This window comes from Nannospalax galili, unplaced genomic scaffold (assembly GCF_000622305.1).
Source record: "Nannospalax galili isolate Female #2095 unplaced genomic scaffold, S.galili_v1.0 scaffold154, whole genome shotgun sequence".
In the NCBI taxonomy this organism is placed as follows: Eukaryota; Metazoa; Chordata; class Mammalia; order Rodentia; family Spalacidae; genus Nannospalax; species Nannospalax galili.
In genome coordinates this window covers 1,210,082-1,220,685 of record NW_008335281.1, presented here as the reverse complement: position 1 = coordinate 1,220,685, position 10,604 = coordinate 1,210,082, and the positions used below count along the sequence as shown (strand labels likewise).

Sequence of the window (10,604 nt, the reverse complement as noted above, 5' to 3'; positions counted from 1 at the left end):
TTGAAGGTTAAAACCTCATTCAATTTTATGTCTTATAGGGTTTATACTGAGCTAAATATTGTATAACCGTATTAATTCAACTGTGAATCTAAAAATTTACAGCCAATTTTGAAAGAGATGCATCTTTGCTCTGGAAATTGTTATTGAATATGTTAATGCTGTAATGAAATGCTTCTTCCAATCACGTGATTATTAAATAAATAATTTTTAAAAAAGAATAGTTGAAAATTTGCAGAAAAATTGAAAAAAATATATAATTTTCATATACTCATAACTTTTCTCCCACCCTCAATATCTTAGAATATGATGCTTTGTTACAACCAAAGAATAGGCTGCACCTTAGTTTATTAGAATTTCACCAGTTTTTCCTTGATGGCCTTTTTTGGGGTTCCAGGATCCCATTAAGGATCTGTATTATGTCTCCTTCACTTCCTCTTGTTGGTGTCAGTACCTCAGACTTTAGTTATTTTTAATCACCCTTGATGTCTTTGGGGTGCATTGATCAGGTATTCCAGAAATGTTCCTCAACTTGACCTTGTCTGACATTTCCTTATAATGACACTTGGGTTGTAAGTTTTGAAGTTCCAGTCTCATCACATCATATCAAGGGTAATACTGTCAACATAATCTAACACAGATGATATTGACTTTGGTCCCTGGATGGGGTGATGTTTGTCCATGTGAAGTCACTCATTTCCCGAATCTGTCCATCCTGCACCCTTGGAAGGAGTTTACTATGTGTAGCCAGCATTCAAGCCGTGCAAAGTTAAACTTGTTTTCCTATAAAGTGTTTGGAACTCTTCTATGCAGATTTGTTGTGCTCTCACATTTATTTCTTCAATATTTATTTATGTAAGTATGGGCCCATAGATATTTGTTTTATATACTGGGTTGTAATTAGAGCATATTATTTCTTTTATATGCTCTGATTCTTCCAACATTGGCCTTTGAAGATTTTTTGGGTTACCTCTGTGTCTCTTTAGCATACTCCCATCAGTTTGATTCAAGTACTTCCTTACATCCTGGCACTATATGATGAAGGTTCTTTCCCTGCCCAACCCTACGAGTAACCATTTTTATAAAGAATGATTTTTCTATGTTTTTTTTTTAAATTGAAGAATGCTGTTAGAGACCAAGATCTGAACATTGCATGTGTTAGTTGCTAGTAGGGTGTTGTTGGTGAGATGACAGAACTAAGAAATAACATATGGGGCTGGAGAGATGACCCAGCGGTTAAGAGCACTGACTGCTCTTGCATAGGACCCGGGTTTGATTCCCAGCACCCACATGGCGGCTACGAACCATCCTTAACTCCAGTTCCAGGGGAATCCAAAGCCCTCTTCTGACCTCCATGGCATTGCATGACACGGGTGCACTCACATACATGCAGGCAATACACTTACACATAAAATAAAAATAACAAATAAAATATAAAAAAAAGAAATAACATCTAGGCATACTCGGCAATGTGACCATGTATATTGATAACATATGTGCTGTCTTTCTGTCTATCTTGCAAAACATGAGTTCATACAGTTATCTCCAGCTGTAATGGGTGTATATGGAATATTTAAATTCCCCTCCTTCCGTATCTGTACCTGATATCTTGGTTCCCTCCATCAGCCATCAGTTGCTTACTTGTGTAGCATTTTACGACAAACATACAGAAGTTTCAGGTTTCCAACCTGTTGTCCATCTTACTCAAAAAAAAAAAAAGAGTTTCATACTTAAAGTGAAAGACTTTATAGAAAGTTTCAAATAGATTTTTTTAATAGTGAGTTTGTTCGAAAGAAAAATTATAGAAATATCAGTGGCTCTACCAGTACCCAGGTGTCTAGAGAAAACACGTAGTCTGCTCGTGCTTGTGCAGAGCCAGTAACAACTCTATCGTAAGTGCAGTGGCATTTGGCCAGCTGCGTCATCATCTATGGCCTCTAATTGCAAGTGTGGTTTTCAGTAAGAGCCTACCAGTTATAAAAATCACAAATAGATTCATTCAGTCAGAGGAAAAAGATGGGTGTAGGTATGCACCCATGCATGTACACACGTGTGCACATGTTCACACACCACTGTGGCCACTGGCACTGGTCTAGGCCTTTGGTGTCAGCTGCATTTCACTTCTTATGCATTTGTGCATTTAATTAACATTGTCGTGTTTCACTCAGCAGTCGGCTCTCTCCACCTCTCCACCTGCCAGCCATCAGGGAAATTATTTCACTTTTTATTTTGTTTGTGTTTGTAAACATAAAAATTTTTGTTTACAAAAGAAAAACAGACTATGTTTCACTGGTTCAGATGGAAAGCACGGTTTTTTACGTTGTGTCAGGGAACCAGATCTGTGGCATGGGTGATGAAGTTCCCTCTCCACTGTAAGAAAATGGGAAGTAGATGTCTGTCTCTAACCACAGAGATGAATTTGAGATGGAAATTGAATTTGAGATGTTTGTACTAGCCAGCCCTTTTGTATTTTACAGCATTCAGTTGTTCAGAACTAATCTCTTCCATAAGATTTCAGTATAAAGTCTCACGAAGAAGAAAAACCATACACTCACTTCCTTCCTCAACTTGCCCTCCAGTTCATGGGAGACAGCTGGATAGGAGTACAGTGAAATTTTTACTTCTTTACTGTGGCTGGCTTTTAGCTTCATCTACCTCCTCCCACCTCCACCTCTGTTGTTCTGTGGCTGAAGGTAGGGTTAGGACCACTTACAGAAGCATCGCCCTGTGCCACACTTGCATCTCCTATTTACCTTAACAGCGTTATAGCCAGTGACACTTCTGCCTAGGTAGCATCCAAAATCAGAGTACACATCACTAGGAGGAAGAGTGGGACTTAGGCATGCATATTTGGAAGAATTCATATGGAGCTGGTTGGTAACTATTGAATGCCATTTTTCATTATGCTTGGGTTTTTCTTAATTATTGGTATGTCAAGTGATTTTTGACTAAAATTTGGACTTTTTTGCATTATGTTGTGAGACTTCATATCTTATTTAACTCTCCTGCTTTTTGGGCTTCACCTAACACTTCTCCAGGAAGGGAACAGTGAATGCCACCTCGACATTCCTGCCTGGAGATGAAAATCCAGGTTTCCCATTTGTGTTCTTGTTGGCACTGCACTTGAAGGTCCTTGTTGCTACTGGGTATGGCTAGAATCTCCAGATCTCTCCATAGTCTCCACTGAAACTCTAGAATGAACAGCCTTGTTCCCAGTGGGCAGAGCTTTGATACCACCCAATTACTGCTGTATGGGATAAAATCCAGACTCCCCACATAGCCTCCACTGACACCACAATGCTTCCTTGCTGGCTACAGGCATGAAGGTCTTCCCTGTTTTGCCTTCTCTAAACACTTCTCCTGCAGCAGTTTTAGAGCTCCTTGCTAGAGCCTCATGAGCGTGAAAGTCTCCTTTCTATGCTCCACGTTTGCTAGCATGTATGATCACAGTTTCTTCTGTGGTGTTTGGCCAGAGTAGAGCAGTTATAGTCTAAAACATTTGCCTCACTAGGTTGTGTTTTTGCTGTTGAGATTCTTTTGGCCTGTACCCACTGGTGTTTCTGGGTTGTTAACTGGGTCTTGACTTACAAAAGTGGAAGATGTGTAGCAAAAATAAAACCCAACAATCTTTATACCATGTTGTTTCTTGGGTTTTGAGGTTGTAGGTTGGCCTGCTTCAGCTGCAACTCACAATCTTCCTGTTTTCCTTTTTAAGATAAAACATGCAAATGTTTTATGTACAGGTAGATGGAAAATTGTGGTTAGAATGAGAACTTGGAATAAAAGCATCTTGGGAATGGAAGACCTTGCTATTCAACTTTTGTATTACATGTATTCCCCCCAGTATTTTATTATGAAAGTTTCAAAAATATACAAAAGATAAAACGCATTATACCTGTGCCTCATATAGTTAAAACCTAGATTTAGCAACTTAGTATTTTGTCTTTTTTTTTTTTGGCCTATTTATCCATCTGCTCATTCCATCTATCCACTTATTTTTGGGTTTTGATGGATATTAGCTCAGTTCACCTGTAGTCACTGTAGTGTATATATCAATTAGACATCATTCTCTGAGTTTTCAAAGGTAAATTTTGCATAAAATGAAATGTGCAAAAATAATAGAGATGCATGATCAGTTTTGCATAATCCACCCATTACTTAAATAAATTCTGCCACCCCCTCAAGTTCTCTCAAGCTCTTTCTCATTTCATTCCTATTGCTCTGATTTCATTTCACTGTTGTTGTTGTGATTGCCCCCCCCCTTCTTCTTACATGGATTCAGTTTGCCTATAAAGGGAACCAAACAATTCATACTGTCTTCTGTGTGGGTTTTTCTGCACAGTGTTTTTGAAATGGATTTATGTCATGGTTTTAACAAGAGAATTGGAAGGCATAAGTCTACCTGATTTTCCTCTCAGGGAAAGTCCTCTCTAGTTTTTGTTTGTTTTTCCCCATAATATTTTATTATGAAAGTTTCCAGAGACACAGAGAGGATGAAAGACTTGAATCATCCATATATCTACCACTGAGAGTCAACACTTAACATTTTCTTGTATGTCATTTGTTGCATATTTGTCCATATATACCCATTTATAAAATGGTTGAATGCTATTTTATTGAATGGGTAAAACCATAAAACCATAGTTTGTCATGTGGGCTGCTTCTAGGGGTTTTTTGCCACTAATTTAGAAGTTAGGGTAATTCAAGTCAGTATTATCTCCTTTCTGTTTAGAACTTATTGTAAGGCAACTTCAAACTTTGTGCCTTCTTTCTGACTGATAAAACATTAAAGCCATACAAAGATAGATTTTATCACATGCAATACCCACATTTTCCACATATTTCTTGTTGTTAATGATAACCATCTGTTTATTTGAAGCTTAAAACTTTTTATAACAGAGGCAAAAGATAGTTATAGCATTATAAAAATAGACTTTAGCTTCCTGGCACCAAATTTCGTTTTAGGAAGGGGAAACCATGGTTTTCACTGCACCGTAACTGTGATATTCGTTACTGAGAACGCCAAACTTGCCTCAAAGGAACATCCTATTTCAGGAATACTTAGAATACTCTTTTCCTGCACAAAATATTGATGTGCTGGTGCAGATGGACTCAGCGGGGTTTTACAGATCTCTATTTGTCTGGCCCTGCCTATTATGTAAGTCTCTTGCTTCTTTTCTGTTTCCCCAAAATGATTACCTAAAGGGACTATAATTTCTGATTGATTGATTCACTGATTGTGTCAGGGGAGTCTTACCAGTGCAGAGAGGGACAAAACAAAGAGAACAGGCAAGCTTACTGTTAACAGTCCAGGAAAAGATAGATGGTGCTGTTTCAAATTCTTATTGCATCCTTTCTCTGACTTGATTTTTCTTTATACAGTTGATGGACTAGACAAAGCCTCCATAGCAAACTCAGATGGCCCCCCAGCAGGTTCCCAGACACCTCCCTTCAAGAGAAAGGGGAAACTCTCCACCATTGGTAAAATTTTCAAGCCTTGGAAATGGAGGAAAAAGAAGACCAGCGACAAATTTAGAGAAACCTCAGCAGGTATGAGAGCTATAACTGTTGCAAGATAAGATAAATTATTTAAAATTTCAACAAGTTGAATGTTATATTTTGCAGAATTTTTTCCAGAAATAAAATGAATTCATATTTAAAATGAAATTATTTCACTTAAGGATAAAACAACTCAATTGTTCTCATTTTCCAAAATATGTGCTGACTCTGGCTTTCAATTGTGTCCTTGCATTAAAATATATATTTTTTAAGTATATATATATATATATATATATATATATTTGTAAATTCATGTAGAAACTGGCATGTGAGAAAGGGTACGTAAAGTGGTAAAGTTGAAAGTGGAAATATTGTTTGGCAACATTGTGACATAATCACCCATTTTTCCACATATCCACAGTCATATACTATCTACCTAGTTCTATTAGCACAGACAGGTTTTTTAATTAAAACTGTTTTTGAAAAGTTTCAGCTGGCCTTGAACCCACTACATAGCCAGCCGTGGCTGGCCCTGAACGCCTGATCCTCTTGTCTTCACCTTCTACGTGTTGGGATTATAGTTATGTGCCGCCATGCCTGGCTTAAAACATTTTTTAAATGCCTTTTTGATGTAATTTCTCTAGAGACAAGACTTAAACAGCTGACTGAAAGAAAGTGTTGCTGTGTTTGTTATTTAATTTTAAATTTCCATTATGTTGCTAGAACAAGTTATTCACCTCTGTGTTAGGAAAGATGATAGGGAATTTTTTTATTGCCATTTATTTTGTGGCAGGATTAAACGTCAAAAATTGCATTGGGCTAGGTGTGGTGGCACACATACCTGTAATCCTAGCCCTTCAAACGGTGAGGCAGGAGGACTGTGAGTTGGAGGTCAGCATGGGCTGCATAATGAGATAAATAAAAAAAGAGACCCTGTATGAAAACCAAATAAATAAAAATGATAGCCTTGCTTGGTGCCTTTCATACGGACTTGTGGAGGAAATTGATTTAAAATCTAAATCCAATTTAAGCAAATGCTAGGTGTTCATGGAATTTTGTTTAAGGGCCAGGGGCAATTATCTCTTGATGTAAGTTCAGCCTTCTCAATGCTTTCTGTTCAAAATAATCCCTTCAAACCACCTCATTCCACCACAGTCTGATGTTATCAGCATATGGCAGTATCACAGAACATATCTCACGGGTCCATGCTAAGACTGGCCTTGTGTCCTAGAGTTGTGAACTAGAACAGACATCACTAGACACAGCACAAGTGTGTGCAACAGGTACATGGAAGCTTCCTGAAGACAAGAGTCTCTGCTGTACCTACAGTTACATAATTTGAATATTTACTATTTAATGAGAAGTAATCATACTTGAGATTTGTTTCAAAATTGTCTTGGAGCAGGGGTAGGATGTAAAAGTATAGAAGAAAAAAGATTGGCCAGGTGTTGATATTTTTTGGTTCATGGGTTGATTATTTTATCTCTCTACTTATATTGGGAAATATTCATAGTAAAAAAAAAATAGAGATAGGAATAAAGACTTGACCTTGGGGAAACTTGGGATAGCTTGGATGCTGGGACCTCTTCAGTGTCTGAGGAGCTTCTTGGATTAAGAAGCTGTGAGAGTTTGTGAACAATGTGCTGGAAGCAGCCACCTGGGTAGTATTCTTGCCACCAAAACACTAGATGAACCTGATCAATTCAGACTCAGCCTCTGAAATCAAGGAACTGAATGAGCTCAATTCCAAGGTGCTTTATGTCTAGATTCTGTTGTTGGGCCTCAGGAAGATCCTTGGCCTTCTAGTCCTTGGTGGGCATCTTGTTCCCCTCCTGTTGTTTGTCAGGAGTCGGTGGAACCACATTGGCCTTCCTAAGTGCCCCCCTCTCACATTTTCCTAAGCGTTGCTAGAATCTGACTCTTCAAGTTGCCGTGGTTACTTTTACTCAGAATGGGAGCCGGGCTCTGGACTGTAGCATTAAGATGATAAGACACAATGGGAAGCTCTTCAGTTGTCTTGGTTACCCTTTACCTGGACCTGAGCTACTACCATGTCTGTCCTTAGTGAGGGTATCTACAAGGAACTTCTCCTTCCTCTTTTCTTGGCACTTATTTAAAGTATAAGGCAGTTGCCACCATATGTATGTACTTATTTTAAGACTTTAATTTCTGTTGAGACATGTAGAAAGAACTTCAAGCTTGAAACAAAGACACCAAAAATGGCTGAAGTATGGCTCAGTGGTAGAATGCTTGCCTAACATCACATGTGGGGTTCTGAGTTCAATGCTTAGTACAAAAAAAAAAAGATGGGTAGGGGGACACAAAATGGTGTATTGCATGTTAGGTTTCTTTATTTTCATGTTCAAGAAAGTTGTCACAGAGATACTGGAAATAACCAATAAAACTGTATCTTCCTTTAAATAAAAAACTATTTCAAATAATAAAATCAAGCTGTCTGAACATGATCCAAACCACATACAGCCTGGAAATCTGAAAACCCAATGTTAGGCAAGACCTACATTATCAGGGGGCGAAGGAAGGCATATTTCTTCAGAGGAAAGTAACTCTTCAGTGTCCATTCACTGAACCCCCAGCTTAGTCCTCACTGTGTTCCACTACATGGTGATTGATGCTACACCTCATTCCACCCCAGGCTTTGTCATGGGAATTTTCAGTTTCAGATAGAAAAACTACAACACAGATGTGTGAGTCATTCACAGCATGCTTACTGCTGTGCTGGCGTGGAAGCATGGTCTCATCCTTGGCATGTTTTAGTGGAAGTTGCCTCTGAAGCCCAAAGAAACATCCTATCTGCCTTAGTTACTTTTCTCTTGCTGTGATAAAACACAATGACCAAGGGAACTTATAGGAAGAAGAGTTTATTTGAGCGTAGGTTTCCAGGTTCCAGAAGGATTAGAGTCCGTCATGGCATGGTGAGGTGGCCAGAGCAGGACCAGAGAGTTAAGTGCTCACATCTTCAAGCAGGCACAGGAACTAGAGAGTGACTGGAAATCCAGCAAGGCTTAAGAACTCTCAAAGCCCACCCCCAGTGACGTGCTTCCTCCAGCATGGCCATACCTCTTAAAGCCTTCCAAAACAGCACCACTAACTGAGGACAAAATGCCCAAGTACTTGGAGTTTATGGGGGACATTCTCATTCAAACCACCACACTGTCAATAAAGGCAGCCCGAGTTTGTACCCCACCTTCCAGGTTCTTAGCCTTGTTGTTCCTAAGCAGAACATTACCTGTAACTCTGACTCTGGCTCTCAGGGCAGGACAGCACCCCTCTTTTCCATTCGTAGTCCCATGACAGGACACATTCTGAGGAATGTGCTATAGGGACATTGGTGTTGCATGAATGTCACAGCACGTAATTAAAGTGGGCCAGCTAGTGTCTCGTGCTTGTCTTCAACTCTTCTTTACCATTCTCTCTGCTTTTTATTTTCTTCCTCGGTCCCACCTAAGCCAGGATCATTTTCCTTCCCTCTCTTTAGCATAGGATGTCATTTACATCTTTTTCCCTTTATAATTATGTTTTTGGATTCCCACACACACCTTTTTGTCATAGGGAAGAGGGTGAGAATAGAGCCTCTGGATCTCTGTGTGTTTGTTTGTTTGTTTCAGTGCTAAGGATTAAACCTAGGTGTGCCCATGTGCTAGGCAAGTGTACCACCACTGAGTTACACCCCCAGTTTCTAGAACTTTAAACATGTTGGAATCTCCCCAAAGTTAAACATGCTAGTTCCCTATCTAAACACACCTCGGACTTCTGTGCAGTCTGTTACTATCAAGATCAAATGCCAGGGGCTGGAGACATGGCTCAGTGTAAGAGCACTGGATGCTCTTACAGAGGACCTGGGTTCAGTTCCTAGCATCCACATGGCAACTAACAACTGCCCACAACTCAAGTTCTGTGGGATCCAACACCCTCTTCTGACTTCTGCAAGCATTGCACTTAAGTGCAACAGGGTGCACTTACACACATGCAGGCAATACATTCATACACACAAAATAAAAACAATAAATAAAATACTTTTCCAAAGACCAGATATCTTGGATTCAGCCTGCACCTTCTGCTTCCCCTTTCTCCACACTCAGCTCCCGTCTCTGCCCCCATCTCTACACAAGGAGTTGCTCAATACCATGAGTGGATCCAGGGATAAGGAAAGGGAGTACAAAGCACTATTCACATAGGCATTCCAACCTGGGCTATCTACAAGACCCTGTCTCAGAAAGTCAGAAAACAAAAACAAAACAATTAAGGAAAATGTCTCTTTCCCATCTTTAACCCTATTTAAAAGTAAGTTATATTGCTAGGTAAAGAAAAATCAATGCACTTTATCTTCATGAACCTTGTTGTTTTGTGTATGGCATTAGTAATGACAAAAGCATGTCTAAGTTTTTAGTTAGTGTTGCTGTAAGTTATAACACTCTATGAATCAGACTAACTTGTAGAGAGCATCTGGCAAAATCTTGAATTTACTGAAGGTGTTGTGCGTTCCCTAATAATAATAATGACTGGGTTTTATTGAATGCTATAATGTACTAAGTTCTGCTCTAGATACTTAATCAGTTTAAATAACTGACACAACAGAACATAAGAAGTTCAAGTGGTACTGTTATCCAGTTCTGCTGATGAGGAGACAGGGCCCATGAAATTCAGCTGACTTTCCTGTGGAAATACACCCCGTGGGAGGAGAAGGCAGTGTTGAATCCAAGCAGGAGGTCACTGTAGCCAACACTTTTGACAGTTGCACTATGTTGTATCCCTGAACGATAACCTCATACCCGGATTAGTGAGGATCAGGCCTGGAAAGGTGTCACTAACACACAGCTTTGCTTCACACTCTAGTTTTTACTGTAAGAAGGATTTTGTCTGAGTAACTTACTTTGGTTCTACTTCACTGGCTTGATTTCAGCAGTGCGTGTATAGAAACATGGTTGGCAAGGATCAAAATTATGTTTGGTCCTAGAAAAGCATAATATTCTCTGTAACCATGGAAGCGTGATGTTGCTGCCTGGGATTATTTTCCATATCTGTGAAGAGTGAAGTGAAAGGATTTCTCCAATGAGATACTTGTTAAGGCCTGCTCTGGCTGTATAAAT

General features: G+C 39.3%; 1 protein-coding gene across 5 annotated transcripts in view; it reads left to right on the top strand.

The window, feature by feature from the left end:
- Positions 1 to 10,604, top strand: part of Phactr2 (phosphatase and actin regulator 2) — a 309,714-nt gene that overhangs the window by 210,454 nt on the left and 88,656 nt on the right. For all 5 annotated transcript variants that reach the window (XM_008829813.3, XM_008829815.3, XM_029561959.1 and 2 more), the window contains exon 2: positions 5,380 to 5,547. In XM_008829813.3, the coding sequence (XP_008828035.1) occupies positions 5,380 to 5,547 (168 nt within the window). The remainder of the gene's footprint in view (positions 1 to 5,379; positions 5,548 to 10,604) is intronic.